Raw genomic sequence first — 17,289 nt, forward strand, 5'->3', positions numbered from 1 at the left:
GAATGTTTCTTGGAAATGCGTAATTAGCAGTTTCCTTATGCGCATCTGTCGTTTCAGGTACATAACTCCGTTTAATGCTTACTTTACTGAAAATTCAACATAGTACCATTGTTATCAATTTTGCATTGTAGTCTGACCAACATAGTTCCATTCACTTCACGTAATTCAGTTAGCAAACACAAATCAGGAGTACAAAGGATTTTATCGGCGTTATCAATTCTTTAGCAAATGGTAATTTACCACACATATCACTACGTTATCGTATCTTTCTCTGCGAATCAGTTGTAGCCGTCTTCTGAAGGGGGATCGCTGAAGGTTCTTACGCTTACTCCGCGGTTCCCTGGACCATAACCGGACCCCTCTTGAAAATTGATCCCGAACGGACCTCCATCGGTACGAATATTTCCTCTACTGTCAGTAACAGTAGTTCGTCCTCCTACAGTTGTATATATGGAGACATCTCCGCCTACAATAACCACAACTGTCTCCACCAGTTGTCCTCTGCTATTGTAAGTGGTTGAGCTTTGTGTGGACACGGAGCTGCCAGCAGGCAACCGGGCCGTATACGTGCGGCCGCCGATCACCTGAGTAATGGTGGTGACTCCGTTGATTGTGGTGATCCCACCGTATTTCCCAGCATTTTTAGTGGACTCCTTGATTTGATTGGCTAGATTTGTACCCCAATCCGGGCTGAACACACCTCCCTGCAATGAGTTAACGATCACAGATGATTTATCTAAGCATGGTAGTAACCTCCAAAATAGTCCTAGAAGGAATTTCATCTTCTATAGGTCTAATATCACGTCAAATAGAAAGCAACTTTGGACAGCTAACGAGAAAAGCAAAGTGAGAAGAATGGAAGTTTTGTAATAGTCAAACTAACATTGAGGTGATAATACTGTGAACATGACTACATTACGTTCCCAGAGAGGTTTGGCGAAAGAGATCCTCTTAGGTGATTTTTTTTAATATTAAAGAAAGAATCCTACTTTCTTAACCATAGAAATTCACCTGGAACGCATTTGAAAACGGGTTGAAGTTGCCAAAGTTGAACGGAAAGTTCGGTGGTGGTCCATTCGCCTGAAAATGATGTGTTTAGAAATTTTGAGGGACGTTTACCCCTATCCTGAAACTGTTAATTTATGGCCCTTATTTATGGGTAATATTGAAGAAATAAAGAGTGAATATTCAATAAATTCTTCGAGGACATGTTGAAGAAGCGAAAGGCCTTTTTTGAAATATGAAATCTTTTTCAAATTTTTTTAAATTGGACTCGAAGTAAGCGTAAAATCAATTGGTCATGCCTCTCTATTTTTCTACAATTCTGACAAACTTTCAAGGGTTGTGCTTTTTTCAGTAAAATTTTTCAGCAAAATTAGAGGAAAATTCGTGCGCAAAATTTTACTTCGTAAAACAGATACAGCGAAAGTAACGTTGAGAAGTCTGAAGTTGTCAAAATTAATTACAAATGCCATAAATTAGTTGAAAACTGATGCAATATTAGGTGTTGATGACAGTCATGACCACTATTTACTAACATCCAACTTACCCAACTGCTACAACTTGCGTACATGCAGAAATTGGAGCAAACAGCAGGTTGCTTGTTGCAAGATTTCCTAGATAATGTTCGCGTACGAACAAATCCAGAACGAGTATGTAGTTAGTTTGCGATTTTGACATAGTATGACACAGTGAAATGGGGACGGATTTGCAAATATCTGTTTTTTCTTTAGCAAAAATCAATGAGAGGGGATTCTGCGGCAAATTTGCGGCGGAATTTGAATGTATGGACGCATATCTGAACACGAGTAGATCAACAATTCATTTTTAGCTTTCGGAGACTCCTGTTACAGTTATTGTTTCTTTTTTCTCATCAATAAAACAAATAATCACGGTTGGCATGCTGGGTTACCATTTGTGACTCCGCAGAACTGATTGACAATGGGATGGGATCGTGGGAACGAGATTTTCTACAGGTGAAATGAAAGAGAAATCACTGGCATAGCAAAACTGGTGTATACAGTGGAAAGACACGCGAAACTGCTGCGTCTTGAAACGCGAGCGCTCATATCGACGAAATGATGTGAGTCACAGCAGTGCTGGATGCTGGATGTTCTTTGTATCTTTTACAAGTCAATTGATCCAGACTGTGTTATTGTGAAACAGCTGTGGAGGGACAATTTTTGCACGTATTCATTAGACCTGTTTACTGTAGTTCTTTTAAAACAATTTAAAAATTCTTGAACATAATTAAGAGGAGATAATTGAGGAAATTTCTCAAACCTGAGCGTTCACTGCTGCTGCAATGGAGTAGAGGAGAATAATCGTTGAACAAGGTGACATGTGTTCGTTGAAAGCGATACCTTTGAATGTTTGGTTGAAGTGTATTTATACTGTACCGCACAGGAGGTACTGTGGCGGCTGCGTTTGATTAATGCTGATGTCGTTCTAGTGAATAGGAGATCCGATCGGAATTATTTGCATCAAAAACAAACAAACATCGCTCGCCGAAAAACCGAAATTCTCATAGAAATCTCAGACTCAGATCGGAGGATTCACGGTCAACTGATTTTATTTGTCAGTTGATCCATGGTTTTAGAGAATAGGTAGGGCGCGTGTCACAAGTGTCACAATCATTGAGGATAAATTTCTCTGGGAGATACTATTTTACTTACTATTACGGGACTTCTGCCTTTTTTCGTTTAGCGAATAACAAAAGTCATTGAACTTCAAAATTGATGTCTTCACGTTACAATTTCGGCTTTTTTTTGGCTTAATCGAGAAATTGTAATATCGTTATTATACTAGTATTATCGGTGCTATGCTAACGACGACTGAGCTGATATCACTTGTTTACATCGTTTTCTATATGATTTAATCCTCTTTGCTGTCGCATCCTGTAATATTTATGTATGGGATAGTCTCAAAAGTTCCCAACAGTAATCAACGACAACAACTGTCCAGTCTGGCTATGACATCACATTATTAGGATTAAAGTTTTTTGTTCGACAACAACTGGATAGCCTTTCGTTTTTTTTCTCGCTTATTCTACGATATCAAGAGTTAGTTAGTCGGTTAAACGAAAAAAGCGATTATTTTATCCTCAGAGTTCTTTTGTTTTCTTTATGGTTATAGTAACAAATAATAACTGGATTAATTCACTTAAAATCAGCATACACTGCATCGGTACTAACTTACTAACTTTTCACTACATGACAGAAAAAGACTCATTCACAATCTAGCCAGCCGTTCTACAGGCTTTGTACTTCAGAAATGAATTTTTGAAAAATTGAAATGGGAAAAAAATTTGAAAAAAAGTCAATATAATATAGTTGGTTATAATATTAATTCACAACTAAAAATTTCCATTATTATAACATGGCTAATGACACGGTAAAAATGCGGCCTAGAAGAGGTCAATATGGATTGGCAAATAATTTTTATGTTTAACATCGCATAAAACTTGGTAGGACTTGAATGTTGCCGTAATAATCGGAGAATGACTCATGGTGCAACTGGTTATTGTTGCGCTCAAATATATCATCAAATATTATGATATAATACAATGGGAACGATTAAATTAGAACTAAATTAGAACTTAATGTGGGCCCATACTTTCTTGACTGTCATAATAAAGTAAAAGTGTCCAAAGAGTTTGGATAACATAGATGTTCGTTTTTTCTTGTTATGCCACGGGTAAAACTTTGTTATTGACCTGACGTTTCGACAAACTTGTATTTATCAAAGGCCTGTAAATGGTTTGAGGTCTTCGATCTCAGTCATATTCCATCAAACTCCTCTCTCCTTGCCAAACCTCGATATTGTTCTAAGTACACCACGCAAGATCTCCAAAAGGAAAGGAAAGACCAGTCTCATGGTGTTACCGAGCTCCCATACCTTTCACCAGCCAAATGCTCTTTGATACACCATTATACATTTGATACACCATGGACGCCACAAAAATGAGAAACATGATGGAAATGAGTTTGAAATGAAGTGTACGATATTGGCGCACGAGAAAGAAATATTTGCTAGGAATGCACTGGAAGCATTCTGGATTTCGGTCAGGAATCCAATCATGCATAACGACAAAGAGTGCTTATCAGCTACAAATGATTTCATGCCGTTCGTATCACTCTGTGAGCTATAAGATTGTCCCAAATGCAGTTCCGTGACGTAGTCCAGACATTAGTTCTTGAGGATACTGCACAGTGCGTAGATCTCATTTGCCTTGGTGACAATCCGTAAGAACGCGGTGGTTCACCGGCGCCGCCAGCCGGTGAGACTGGTCAGTTTGTTTTCCTTTTGGAGGTCTTGCTTTGTGCACTTAGAACAATATCGAGGCTTGGCAAGGAGAGAGGAGTTTGATGGGATATGCATGAGATCAAAGACCTCGAACCTTCTTTAGACCTTTGGTAAAGACGAGTTGGTCGTCGTCAGGCCAATGATAAAGTTTCACTTAAACCTGAAATTTTTATTTTTTTTTCCAAACATGCATACTTTTTTCCCGCCAAGATTGATTCGATTTCAGTCGATTTCACCTTCGTATATGGATCCACCGTCGTTGGCGTCGTCGATGCGAAATCGTTTGACACAACAGCGAAGAGTGGACGCCTACACTCAGACGGAAGAGATGCAAAACGTAGACAATTCAACATTGAAAAGGACGTCGAACTCGTTGATTGGAGGCGGATATACTCCTTCCATCGATGTATGTTGAGTTTGACTTCCTATTTTTTATATACGTTGATGATAATGTCTTACGGTGGAGTTTTTTTGAGTGGAATAATGACCGATGATGTTGGGGACAGCATCATAAATCTACTTTATGAGGGGTTATTAGATATTTAATGATATTTGCTTTTTGGGAGCTTGTCCGATGATGCAGTCGGAGAATTGCCACACAAAAAAAAAACGCGGGATACTACGCGCCAGAGCGGTGAAAAAACCGCTTGAATATGAATATGATAGAAACAGTGGAGAAATATTCGTGAAACTCCTTGCTTCCTAGCGTTCGATGGAGGTTTAACTCAGTCGGTAAAACGACCTTTCCATCGTTAATTTTTTCCTGCTACTACCATTTTTTCTCATCTCGAATACGTATACGTGGACGAAATGCCTCGTGTAGTACACAAATGTGTCTTATATAATACAGCACAGACAAGAAATCGATCAAATTCTTTAATGAAGAGAATTTGCTGGCAAATGATCTCAATTATCTCTTTTATCTCTTTGGTGTCTGCATAAAAGGGTAGGTAGGAGGGGGAGGGAGGAAATTCACGCGAAAAACAAGAGAGCCTTTAGAGGTGAATCTCCTGAGGATATCAAGAGATCTTTCTCAATGGCTGGATGTTATCCTTGTAAGGTTATTTTAAGGATAACAATTAGCCGAGAGAGGTGATTTCGGCGTCTAGGGAATAGTACTTTAAAGTTCTAATAACCTTTTAGTAAGAAAATGTCACTTACACCATCTTTATGTTATTTTATTTCAATGTAGCGGGTCGGTTGGATAAATACTTATGAAATGTGTAAAATTTGACAAAGTTCCTCCAGTTGTTCGCTTAATTTTCAAAAAGGTTTGAGTTGGGTATGACAGCACTCTACTTCCAGTCATTCCCCGTCTCGTTGGATTCCACCTTCTCAAATCTCCTCGACGATGATCTCACGGATCCGGCTTTCTCTCCCTCCAATGACATCAACCTCATCGACCTCGGGCATTGCGATGACTTTTTTGGACCGGACTCAATCATGACCGACGAGTCGCACACCTCTTCCTGGAGACTTTCTAGGTAGCGTCTCAGCTCATCAAACTTTGCTTATTCACTCAGAGATCATCACAAAGTACACATTTCTATTCGTTGAGATCAGAGTTTATTTTCACAGTTATTACCTTATCTACTAGCATTATTCGGGTATTTTAAATGTCGCAAATGACACTGTTTTGTTAAGTCGCTAATAATTCACTCATTGTTAAAGACGGAAGTGGCCCTATGACAGAGTTTACTCTTTTCCATCGTATCTACCTGCTTACTGATTTCCATTTTTCCTTTGCGAGCAGACCAAATATCACCATGATGATTTTTATATTTAACTGCATTGTTTGTATAATATGTATATGTCTTCAATTTACATATGTGACCATTTCTACCTTATTCAATGACTCTACAGTAGTGCGGTGTGGTGTGCTCGCACTTGCCATTTTGTCACTTTTGATCACCTCGTATGTGCTAGGAATCAGTAGGTTACTTAGATTACCATAGATTGTTGCCTTATTCAGTTGAAGTTGCTTGATTCGAAATGTAAAAATGTAATATTGCCAGATGATATTGTAATAGTTTGAAAACGTTTGAAAATTATGTAAACATCGGCCATTGCATTAAAATCCTATGAACCAAAACACGTTCGGTTGCAGTCGTGCACAGGGTCCACCTACTCATTTGTATTTTTGCTGGGGAGAGAGGTGGATTAAAAAAAGAGGATAAGCGGGATTAAGTTATAAAACAAAAAGAGGTAGTATGTTTCCAATCATCCAAAAAGCGACGTTTCCGCAAATTTTCTAGCTACTCACTTCAGCAGTGGCGCTTACAGCAAGATAAGACTAAGAGTTAACAGTAAAAATCGCTCAGTTTTTCATAAAAAGTAGCCAGGGGGAATGAGCACTCATTTATTTTTGACACACCTTAGATAAGAATGCATAAATTATTCCAACCAGTATTTCAGTTTCAAAATGCATTCATATACCAAAGAGCGGTTGGGTGGTAAAGGGCGTGGAATTTTGATGACGCTATTAAGCAGGCACAAGAATGAGAAACATGATGAGAATGACTTTGAAATAAAGTCTACGATATCAAGCCTTGAGAAAGAAATATCTGCTAGGAACGCATTGGAAGCATTCTGGATTTCTGTCACGAATCCAATCATGAATAACGACAATGAGTGCTTACCAGCTACAAATGACCCTTTGCTGTTCCTTATTCATGCAGTTCCTTAACACTACCCAAAAATCAGTGCTTAAAAGCATCACTCCACGAATTTGAGGTGGTACGGATTTCAGGTGGGGTATTCGTATACGGCGTAGTAGATTATGAAGAGGGGGTGACTCCGTCCATTTCTTCCTAATTGCCGTAAAAAAACGATCCGGAAGATGCGTCGCGTGCACAAGGCAGGCGCGCTCCAATCGAACTCCTTGTAGAAAATAGCGCGACGGAACGCTCGAAGACGTATCTTCCGGGCCGTTTCTTACGGCAGTTGGGAAGAAATGGACGGAATCACCCCTCTCTTCATAATCTACGATGCCGTATACGAATACTCCACCTGAAATCCGTACCACCTCAGATTGGTGGGGTGATGCCTTTGAGGATTGTGCACAGTGCGTAGATCTCATTCGCCTTTGGTGACAATCTGCGAGAACGCGATAGTCCACCAGCACCACTAGTCGGTGAGAACGAACAGTTTGTTTTCTTCTTTGGAGTTCTTTTGCTACGATATCTAAAAAGGAGAACTTTGATAAGATATGCTTAGCATCAAGAACCTCTAACCATTTCTAGGTCTTTGGTAAAGACGAGATTCAGACTATAAATGAAGTTTCACCAAGACCTCGTTGACGAAAGAAGAGAACACAAATCCGAATCCGATCACAAACAGAACAATACGTACATGATTCTTCGTCTTTGGCTTTGTGAAATAAATATAGTTGTAAAACCTCTAACATTATAAATGGATGAAATACAGTCGTTATGTTGACTTTCAAGGCTATTGTCAAGAGGCATAGTGATAAGAGGTTCGAGTAACAGTAGTTCGGAAATATCTATCTAAAGTCAGTCAAGCTTCTGATCGATCATGAGTCTACAGATTGGCACAAAACCTATCTGAGAATAAGGACAATGATTTGATACATCAGCTGAGTGAGCATTTCTCTGTATGAGCCACATGACATGTGTGTTCTTATAGTTGCCGTTTCATAGAAGGGCGGTTGGTTAGAAGGAATGAATTCACTTGGTCGCTGCGAACGATTCTCGCTTATGTATGGAAACCATGAATATCCCTAGAAAGGAACAGAAGAGAATGCTAGGTACGTAATTTCTGCACTGCCACTGTTAAATGCATAATGGAAAAACTAATGTAATCAGTTGGGATGGAAATTAAATGCGTGTAATACATTAAAAGGGTTGTTGTAACGGAATCGGTAAGAGGTCCAATATGTGACTGCCCGATCGATCGATGGTTTGGAATCTCCTTAGTCCCAATTAAGTTTTTCATTCCTGCGGGGTAGATAAATTAGTGCCAGAATTGTCTGAGAGAATAACAACACTGACATGATCCATTGCCAGGCTCGTGCACGTCATTGTATGGGCTAACACACGTAAACACATAAAACCCGAACGATTCAGAATTACAGTCACACGCGTTGGATTGATACGGCAAAGACTTTATTCTCCCTAATTTATTAGAAAGCACAGATAAAATTGGGTCCATAAGTGACTGCACACTGCGAGACACGTGTATGGATTTCGGAGAAATGCGGCGTACTGCTGCTATGATACAGGTGCCGTAATTGTGCAGTAATGTTACTATGAAGAAAAGTGGACTCCATTTTTGTGGTTATTTTCTTAAACATTCTCTTAAAGGCACCATGCCACTAATCTGAGGTGGTGCGGACTTCAGGTGGAGTATCCGTATACGGGGTCGTAGATTATGGAGACGGGAGTAGTTCTGCTCATCTCTCTCTGCATCACTGCAAACAGCTTGGAGTACTAGGAAGGCGAAAGGCAGACGACTTTTATTCCAGGGCTGATGATACACAATCTTGCCACCTTTTATAGGGTTAAGGAATGGTAAAGAATGGAAAGAATGTCGAGATATAACGAAAATTACATTAAGCAGTCAAAACATTCAGGAAGATGATTAAGAAGAAAATTTCTTGAATTTCGTATTGATTAATGTCGATCCAAGACACTCCCGCCGAAAAAAAGTTAGAGGTGGCTTGATAACGTGTCATTTCAATTTAGAGGCACGCTACGCTATTGGCTCAAGGCTAAACGAGCTATCAAATGATGAAGAGGCATTCATTGAAATGCCATGTGAAAAAAAATATTCCTTCATTTACAAAACTGAGTTGGCCTTTGAGGGTGAGGAAAGACGTTGATCCAGGGCAAAGCGCAGTGGAGTTGATTTCGACACTGGAGTTGGAGAAGTGAAACCTTAGCGTTGAAATTGTCCCTTCCGGCGTGCACTTCACTAGTTGTGTCGTATCCTGGCATTTGAGTTGGGCGGTCTTCTCGCTTATTGATGACGTACATGACACATTTGCCATGGATCCTTGAGTGCCAGAGTAGTCCTTCCATCTTTACTTCACAAGAGTTGTTATGTTTTTGGGCGGCGATGACGAGTTCATGTGTCGAGATTTGGACTGTGAGCGCGGAGCCAATTGTAGTCTCTGCCTTTATTGATGTGCCATCTTGTACTATTGCCACCTGTTTCGATGTTATCGGAAGTCTGTTGTGGATGTTGTGTAGTAACGACGAAATTTCTCCTTTGGGACAAGAGCAGGCGACTGTGTATGTTCTTGGTGTACAAGAGCAAGCGTACTTGGCAAAAAAGCAGTTTTTGAAGTGTTTGGCATCGTCCTCTGTAGTACACTGAATCTGTCCCTGAGAATTTGGTAGAAGCTGTCCTTGAGGCGAAGTTTCAATGCGAGATGTTCGTTTTTCATCGGTTTTGAAGTAGGTTGATGCAATAGGAAGATTTGGTGGGATAGTACTTGTGAGAGTTAATTGAACGTTGTTCCATGTGAACGGGATTCCAGGTTAGAGTTTGAAGTTTTTGGTGAAAGTCCGTCCTTCGTGTGTGAGTGAAATGATTCCTTCTGCATAGACGTTCCACGAGGGACAAGAAAAAATTCGATAGATTGTTGATGACGTCGTTGTAGCGTAGTAGCGGTAGAAGAGACATGAAGAGGTGCAGCGGAAACACCAGTTGCACCAAAAGCAGCGACAGCTCGGTTTGCAGAACGTAAATCCTGGGCTGGAATTCGAGATTGTGCTGAATTCATATATCTTCTTTTCCGGAGTGAAAGATGCGCAAACATTTTTCTTACAACTTGCGCTATTGTAGCACGGATGGTGAGACTCGGTGTAGAACTGTTGGTCTCGTTGAAATATTCGGTTTTTTGGTTGCAGACATGGGAGATTTCTTTTAGTTGAATAGCTATTGTTCCCATCAGACGATTTTTTCCATCACTAAAAAGGAGGCAGACTTCTTGCCCCATGGTCCTGCCTGCCGTGGTCGCCATATCTTGGAGTACTTGGAAGACGAAAGACAGACGACTTTTGTTCCAGGGATGACGATACACAATCTTGCCACCTTTTATAGGGTTAAGGAACGGTGAATAATGGAAGGAATGTCGAGATATAACGAAAATTACATTAAACAGCCAAAACATTCAGGAAGAAGATTAAGAAGAGCAGTAAAAACATTCAGGAAGATGATTAAGAAGGAAATTTCTTGAATTTCGTATTGATTAATGGCGATCCAAGACAGCCGCCTTCAGAATGCTGTTTTGTACGACACCTTCTATTGTAGCGCCCCACCCTTGCACGCGTAGCGTCCTTTACTACCTATCGGGGAAATCCGAAATGATTTTCGACAAATCGCAGGGCAGAGGCGGCGCAAGGGGTGGAGAGTTGCAATAAATGGCGTCATAGAAAACAGCATTCTGGTGGCGGCTGTTTGCAGTGGCGCAGGGAGAGATGAGCGGAACCAACCCGTCTCCATAATCTAGGACCTTGTATGCGGATACTCCAGCTGAAGTCCGCACCACCTCAGATTCGTGGCATGCTGCCTTTAACAGACGAGATTGTCACTATTAAAAAATTTCATGTGATATAATCATAATTTCATATCACTTTGATCACCTTGACTCCCGTTGATCCTCGAACTGGTCGAGCGGGCGCCAGTAATTCTTCCATTTGTCCCGATCGCGTGCCAGAGTAGCCCAGTGGCTCCTCCTTTCGCGTGGGACACGAAGAGCATCATATATTTCTTTGAAGGACTTCGTGAAGAAATCTGACCATTGGGTCGGCGGTCTTCCTGTAGTGTGCTTAATATCGCGGGGAACCCAGTCGCTCACGGCTCTGGTCCATCGGTTGTCGTTAAAGTGTCATCACGTGTCCGCCCCACCTTATTTTACTTTCCTTGGCAAACGCGGCGGCGTCTCTAATCTTCGATCGCTGACGTAGGAGAGAACTTCGAATCCCGTCCCTCACTTGCGTGAAACGGGATACTCATAGCATCACTCTCTCAATTGCGCGTTCAATGACGCTCACCGCGTTTTCTTCCTGCTTGTGAAATGCCCAGGTTTCCGAAGCATAGGTCAAAGCAGGAAGTACGGTGGTGTTGAAGAGGTGAGCACGGAGCCGGGTGTTCCTGGTCTTCTTCACTACATTCTCGGTGCTCTTGTACGCTCCCCAAGCCGCTCTTCTCCTCCTGCCCAGCTTGGGGGTCAGGTCGTTCATCATGTTCAATTCCCGACCCAGATAAACGTAGCTGGTGCATTCGGATATGTTCGTTCCGTTGAGCGTGAATGGGGCATCCGAGACCCATCCGTTGCGCATGAACATCGTCTTTTGCAGATCCAGCTGAAGACCGATGCATCCACATGTTTCGTCGAATTCGGTGAGCATTCGTTCCGCTTGGCTGATGCTGGATGTTATCAGTACGATGTCATCAGCAAAGCGTAAATGGTGTAGCTGCCGACCATCAAAATTCACTCCCATGTCGTCCCATTCCAACTTTCGCATTGCGTTCTCGAGGGTGGCTGTGAATATTTTGGGTGAAATTGTATCACCCTGTCGGACCCCCCTCTTCACGTCAATGATGATGTTCTTGTAGAATGGCGAAATTCCGGTCGTGAAGTTACTGTACAACTCTCGAAGTACATTTATGTACTGAGTAGGGACGCCTTGGTTGTCCAAGGCTTCCACGACCGCTTCCGTCTCAACTGAGTTGAAGGCCTTCTTCAAGTCGATGAAGGTGAGATAGAGCGGCATCTTGTAGTCTCGTGATACCTCGATGGGTTTCGAAACATTGTGAATGTGGTCAATCGTGCTGAATCCTTTTCGAAACCCTGCTTGCTCGCATGGCAGTCCTTCATCCAAGACTTTTTCAGTCCTATTAAGGATCACTCTCGTAAAGAGCTTGTAGATGACGGACGGTAATCAGATTGGACGATACTTGCCGATGTCATGTGGATCTCCCTTTTTATACAACAACACGGTCTTGCTGGTCTTCCACTGTTTAGGAACCTCGCATACCGACAGATAACGTGTAGAGAGCCTCGCCAGGGTGTTGATGAGTACTGGCGGAAGGCTCTCCAGGTGTTCTGGTCTTATTCTGTCGGGACCGAGTGCCGTACGATTTCTTACCGACATGACAGCATGTCGTATTTCGGACGGGAGAACCTCTTGAATGACATGCCCGTCTTCTCTCAGATGGTGAGGAGGCAAGTGGACATGGCTGTCGAAGAGATCAGAGTAGAAGTCGTAGATGATCTTCTCCATCCCCCTTCTCGATGCAATGGCTGTTCCCTTTGGGTTCCGGAGAGCAGTCATCCTCGCCTTCCGACTGGCGAAGTCTCGACGGGCATAGTGGATGCTTTTCCCCGCTTCTGCAGCCTCAGCCAGCACTTCTGCTCTTCTCTCTTTAAGTGTCTTCCTTTATCGCCTCTCTGCAAAGCCTTGCGAGCTCGGACATGAGTTCTTGGTTCCCTGCGGGTCGTGCTGCTCCACTCTGGCGTATCAGCTCAAAAGTTTCAAGAGACAGGCGTCTCTTGGTGGTTTTAAAACTCTCAGCCTTCTTCGCGCAGTCGTGAAGATGTTTAACAAGCCGGTCATATTCCTCGTCAATGTTGTCCATTGCGGAATCTTCCCAAAAGCCGGCTAGCGTAGCGAAGAGATCCCAGTTGATGATAGTCCTGGGATTTCTCTCTCTGAACTTAGCGGCTTTCTCTGCTCTCCTTGTGAAGGAAAATCTTCCTCGGAGGAGGCAATGGTCCGATCCCGTATAGAACTTTGGTACAACAGCGACATCCTTCAGGCAGAACCTTTTATTGACAATGATATGGTCTATTTCATTACGGTACCCTCCACCGGGTGACTCCCACGTCCAGCGTAGAGAGGAGGGCTTCTGGAATTGCGAGTTCTCATGGATGGTATTAGTCGTCATGATGAACTCTCCCCCTGGTCATTCCATTGTAGGCCGTGGGTCCCGATGGGAAGTTTCTTCGGCGTTCTTCTTGGGCCAACTTTGGCGTTGAAATCGCCAATTATGACTTTGTAGAAGGCATGATCTTCTCGGTAGAACTTCTCCAGGTCCATATAGAAAGCTTTGACTTCTTCTTCTTCGTAGCTTGATGTTGGAGCGTAAGCGACGAAGATAGTCAAAGCTGGTGTTGGGCCACATCTTCTCATCCGCAGACGTCCGATTCGGGTCGTAAGTTGTTCAAAAGAGTCGATGTTCTTTGCCATACTCGTGTTGACGAGGACGCCAACTCCACCAACACCTCTACTTTCGCATGATCCTAAGAACAGTTCTTCTCCAGTTTCATGTACGGCGTTGAGAGGGTGACGTCGTCTCGTCTCGATCAGTCCGATGACTTCGTACTTGACCTTCTTGGCTTGCATCATCAGATCTTCGATGGCCGCTCCCTATGCAAGCTACGTGCGTTATAAGTACAGATCGTCATCCTAGTCCTTTTCCGTTTCAGTAACCTACATGACTCCTACAACCCCGTCCTACCTGGCGCTACCGTACCAGGCTTTCCTCCAGAATCAGGAGACTCTTTTCTATTAATGTGTTTTGCATAAAAAGTTTAAAACCCATGGGCAGGTTGCAAGCCTCTAGTCCCATGAGTTTTTGGGAGAACTTCCGTTCTCCCGGAGTGGACATGTGGAGCTTATTGGTTGGAGGCGACTCCAAAGCGCCTCCCTTGCACTTCCCAGTCACTTGATTGCAGGCTTTTGGCCGGACCGACGTGCGACATTCAAGGATGTTGGTGTCTGGCTAGAGAACGGTCCATCCCGATCCTGCGTCTCTGGGAGCGAGGTGCTTTTGGTCGCGATTAGCCCTATCGCCGGTGCGCGCCACGTGCCTCGCGACTAACCGGCTGTGTCCCTCCGTGGGGGATCCGTGGATTTATTTTTCATTTATTTCATATAATGGGATATTATGGAGGGCGTTCTTGTGAATAGTGATTTTGACTATTGTTATTTTATTCATGTTTCTAAAATTTAGTCGGGGCGGACATTTGGATTTGGCGTGTGGTAAACGACATGGCTCAATGCAATTGTTGGTCTAACGTGGGCGTGTGATTGGTGTGGTTGGCTTATAGTTGCTAGGGACTCAACTCGATCCCAACTACCAGCTCCACTGCAACGCTTCAACGGTAGTCGTTTACGCAGCCATACCCGAGCTTCATGCCTTTTTGACCCAACTATAGTGAGATGTTAAAACGAAAGATAGCATGGGATCTGCTTATCTTTTCTTGTTTCCCCATCGCTAATGGTTCTCCTTCCTATAATGATATAATATAAATATGTAAAGTTTCTCGGAAAACATCACTGGAGAACGTTTGTTCCCGAAATTTAATTCCATTTGCTCGATATGCAAGGCGCTTCTGTTATATTTATTCTCATTCATTCCTTTTTCGGGATGAACTAATGGCTCACTCGGACAAAAACCTTTTTCGGCACAATATTGTTTTGAAACAACCGCTTTGATGCGAACGGTCTCCAACGGGAGCATGAGTAATATGATTGTTCAACGGTGTCTTTATAAACTAAATGAAAAGTGGAATTCTATGCAAGGTAAACGGGTGAGTCATGGAAGAAAGTGAGTACATAATGAACCAGCCTTTTTAAAACTATTATCGTCTCGACTGAATGATTTTTGTAGGGATTCATTTTTGTAACTGCAGAGTATCACAAAGTTGACTATGTTGGGACCTCTCCACGAATATATAGGAGTAATGCTAATGATACTGACTGACTGGACCCATCGGCTAGCCCCCGCAAGTCACTATATGGCCCACTCATACGTTCTTAAACCTAAAACGATTCTGAATGGAGGTGGACGTGGTTGGTCCCATGCGGGTTGATTAACGCCAGACAATACAGGCTTATCCCAACTCACAATGTATCCCTCTGCGGTGAAGCAGAAGCAGAAGATGAAGGCAAGTTTCTTAATTTCTGCAAAAGGAAATTATGCATGCGGACGGTCGTACCTTCTGCGTAGGGCTTCAAAGACAAGATGAAGTTGAATGACTAGACAAAGGAATTAGTTATGTCGTAATTGTACAATAAGCGTGGCGCTCCCTTCAAGGCTGCTGTTTAGATGGATAAACTTGGCAGCAGTGGATAGGGATGGATCATCTTGGATCACGGTCTCGAGCTTGGTTCATTCCTTCATTCCTTCCTTCCATTCTCATTGTACATTTATGGTATCAGCAACGGTATATGGTAGGGATGGGCCTTTGGATATGTGATGGAGCTGTAATAGGGTTTGTGTTGAACGTGACATCCATCGGCGCATCCGGTGCGGTGCAGATCGTATCCGCAGGGTCGGTTTCCTTGCGGATAAGGTCATCGAGAGCGACGATGGCAGCTGTGGCGGTCGTTTCCAATTTGTGACCTGTATGGTCGCGCCAGTGGTTGTCGAAAACATCTATAAGCTCCGTGGCATTCTGTTGGTTTTCGATGAAGCTTATGAAGATGAAGCATGTTCATGACCCCACTGGAATGTCTCCAATACGATTTCGATGGAGGTCTTATTGTTCTCCATATCCTCTATTCGTCGCTGGAGTGCTGCTAGCTGCAGTGCCGGGTGGGCATCCGAACGGAATACAGATGGATAGTTGGAGTTGACCGCGCTGGTGAGTCGTGCCTTACAGCCACGGAGTGTTGTCATGATCGCCGTAACGTCTGATGATGCGACCTGAAAATATCGCATGTAGTACTCTGCTGCCATGTAAAAGTTCGTAGAGTACGTGTCGCACGAATAATGTTGTACAACAGGGGTATGCTTAGAACATGGGAACATGGGCAGCAATAATGCGGAAAAACTGCGACAGGGGAAAGGAACCCTGTCCGCGAACACATAAGGATCCCGAGTGGCTGATGCACAGCAACAAAAGACCAAACACAACAAAAGAGAGGATGAAGGTGCAGATTCGCAATTGCCATAAGTTGATCATCGATGGCGGAGGATGATGACGATGGATGTACGGTGCGGATCTAACGTTCACACGCCTTCCCTCCTACATGCTACACTAAGTGCAAGGCGCTTGAGGGGTCTACCTCTCTGAGTGCAAGCGCCTAGGAGTGCCAGGGCACCTTCTGCTATGAAACTATACCCCTAGGATTGCTGCTACCAAGGGTAACTCTGGTCCAGTCCTCTACATGCAACATGCAGTAATCCCAGTTGCTACCCTTGCACAAGAACCCTTGCACCTGCAAAGCTAGCTTCATGCTCATGTGCAGTGCAAGTCCAAAATAATAATCGGCGCCACGCCACGATGTGGGTGAGCGCCGGGCAAGCCCTCAGGATCGCCCAGCGCTCGTCAACGGGTCTAGTTAGGCCGGTGCACCATTGTCGTGGTCCGAGTAGAAAAGATTACGACTGTGTAAGTGCAGGTTTTGCTCTTATCTTTTCCAAATTAAACGGAAGAATTAGCACCATTTCAGTCAAGTATCAGTTTGTATCAAGTAAAAAGGGAAGAAAATCTTAGGCATATCAATCCGCCTTGGATGTGCCAACGCGTTTGAATTGGGCTTGGTAATTCTTAAGGTTCTATGAACGCATGTTACCCGCTTGCGGTGGCTAGCGGATGTGTAATGTGTCAAAAAAGTGTTTTTATCCTCCCAAACAAGTCTGGTAGCAATTTATCCACCTAAAGGGATGCAAGGCTTAGTTAAGACTAAGGGTTCCGAGGCAACGATCGATGGCGCAGTAACATGTCGGACTTTTGCGGATTGCGCTACTCCCGCCAGTAGTAATCACTCTAATAGTGGTAAGAAGGCTTCCCTAATGTAATAATTGTGATCGCTATTTACTGAGACAGGGAAGAGGACACTCACTAGCGCCCTTATTTCTGGAAGTAAATACAGAGCTAAAGCACTCGGGCTCTATGCATTAGTCTCAGAGAATCTATGACATGTAGACTAAAGTTACTAAAAGAAAAAAGTAAGATAGAGCTCCTAGAAATAAGGGTGCTATTGAGTGCCCCCTCTCCTCCCC

General features: G+C 43.2%; 7 protein-coding genes across 13 annotated transcripts; 1 reads left to right on the forward strand and 6 right to left on the reverse strand.

Moving 5' to 3' along the window:
- Positions 1 to 278: 278 nt before the first annotated feature.
- Positions 279 to 2,343, reverse strand: RB195_000783 (uncharacterized protein; the record flags this gene model as incomplete). 2 transcript variants are annotated; one of them, XM_064197297.1, is made up of 3 exons in its annotated part: positions 279 to 704; positions 1,012 to 1,080; positions 2,284 to 2,343. In XM_064197297.1, 3 exons carry the CDS (start codon positions 2,341 to 2,343, stop codon positions 279 to 281), a joined length of 555 nt encoding a protein of 184 aa, XP_064053178.1. The 2 variants fall into 2 exon arrangements, with proteins under 2 accessions (XP_064053178.1, XP_064053179.1); XM_064197298.1 differs by lacking the exon at positions 2,284 to 2,343 and adding an exon at positions 1,550 to 1,573.
- Positions 2,344 to 3,378: 1,035 nt separating this feature from the next.
- Positions 3,379 to 5,793, forward strand: RB195_000784 (uncharacterized protein; the record flags this gene model as incomplete). 2 transcript variants are annotated; one of them, XM_064197299.1, is made up of 3 exons in its annotated part: positions 3,379 to 3,393; positions 4,532 to 4,711; positions 5,611 to 5,793. In XM_064197299.1, the coding sequence occupies 3 exons, from the start codon at positions 3,379 to 3,381 to the stop codon at positions 5,791 to 5,793; spliced, it is 378 nt and encodes a 125-aa protein (XP_064053180.1). The 2 variants fall into 2 exon arrangements, with proteins under 2 accessions (XP_064053180.1, XP_064053181.1); XM_064197300.1 differs by lacking the exon at positions 3,379 to 3,393 and having other exon boundaries at positions 4,550 to 4,711.
- Positions 5,794 to 7,331: 1,538 nt separating this feature from the next.
- Positions 7,332 to 10,967, reverse strand: RB195_000785 (uncharacterized protein; the record flags this gene model as incomplete). The annotated part of the gene is made up of 3 exons (XM_064197301.1): positions 7,332 to 7,488; positions 10,764 to 10,840; positions 10,914 to 10,967. 3 exons carry the CDS (start codon positions 10,965 to 10,967, stop codon positions 7,332 to 7,334), a joined length of 288 nt encoding a protein of 95 aa, XP_064053182.1.
- On the reverse strand, positions 7,480 to 12,608 carry RB195_000786 (uncharacterized protein; the record flags this gene model as incomplete). 2 transcript variants are annotated; one of them, XM_064197303.1, is made up of 4 exons in its annotated part: positions 7,480 to 7,488; positions 7,597 to 7,704; positions 11,325 to 12,168; positions 12,232 to 12,608. In XM_064197303.1, 4 exons carry the CDS (start codon positions 12,606 to 12,608, stop codon positions 7,480 to 7,482), a joined length of 1,338 nt encoding a protein of 445 aa, XP_064053183.1. The 2 variants fall into 2 exon arrangements, with proteins under 2 accessions (XP_064053183.1, XP_064053185.1); XM_064197302.1 differs by lacking the exons at positions 7,480 to 7,488; positions 7,597 to 7,704; positions 11,325 to 12,168 and having other exon boundaries at positions 12,216 to 12,608.
- RB195_000787 (uncharacterized protein) lies at positions 11,283 to 12,047 on the reverse strand (the record flags this gene model as incomplete). The annotated part of the gene is made up of 1 exon (XM_064197304.1): positions 11,283 to 12,047. One exon carries the CDS (start codon positions 12,045 to 12,047, stop codon positions 11,283 to 11,285), a length of 765 nt encoding a protein of 254 aa, XP_064053184.1.
- A 91-nt stretch (positions 12,609 to 12,699) lies between the features above and the next one.
- On the reverse strand, positions 12,700 to 13,682 carry RB195_000788 (uncharacterized protein; the record flags this gene model as incomplete). 3 transcript variants are annotated; one of them, XM_064197306.1, is made up of 2 exons in its annotated part: positions 12,700 to 13,182; positions 13,302 to 13,682. In XM_064197306.1, 2 exons carry the CDS (start codon positions 13,680 to 13,682, stop codon positions 12,700 to 12,702), a joined length of 864 nt encoding a protein of 287 aa, XP_064053186.1. The 3 variants fall into 3 exon arrangements, with proteins under 3 accessions (XP_064053186.1, XP_064053187.1, XP_064053188.1); XM_064197307.1 differs by lacking the exon at positions 13,302 to 13,682 and having other exon boundaries at positions 12,700 to 13,221; XM_064197305.1 differs by lacking the exon at positions 12,700 to 13,182 and having other exon boundaries at positions 13,218 to 13,682.
- A 2,074-nt stretch (positions 13,683 to 15,756) lies between these two features.
- Positions 15,757 to 16,092, reverse strand: RB195_000789 (uncharacterized protein; the record flags this gene model as incomplete). Of its 2 annotated transcripts, none has more annotated exons than XM_064197308.1 (1): positions 15,757 to 16,092. In XM_064197308.1, one exon carries the CDS (start codon positions 16,090 to 16,092, stop codon positions 15,757 to 15,759), a length of 336 nt encoding a protein of 111 aa, XP_064053189.1. The 2 variants fall into 2 exon arrangements, with proteins under 2 accessions (XP_064053189.1, XP_064053190.1); XM_064197309.1 differs by having other exon boundaries at positions 15,757 to 16,020.
- Positions 16,093 to 17,289: the final 1,197 nt, after the last annotated feature.

Source organism: Necator americanus, chromosome IV (genome assembly GCF_031761385.1).
Source record: "Necator americanus strain Aroian chromosome IV, whole genome shotgun sequence".
Classification (NCBI taxonomy): Eukaryota; Metazoa; Nematoda; class Chromadorea; order Rhabditida; family Ancylostomatidae; genus Necator; species Necator americanus.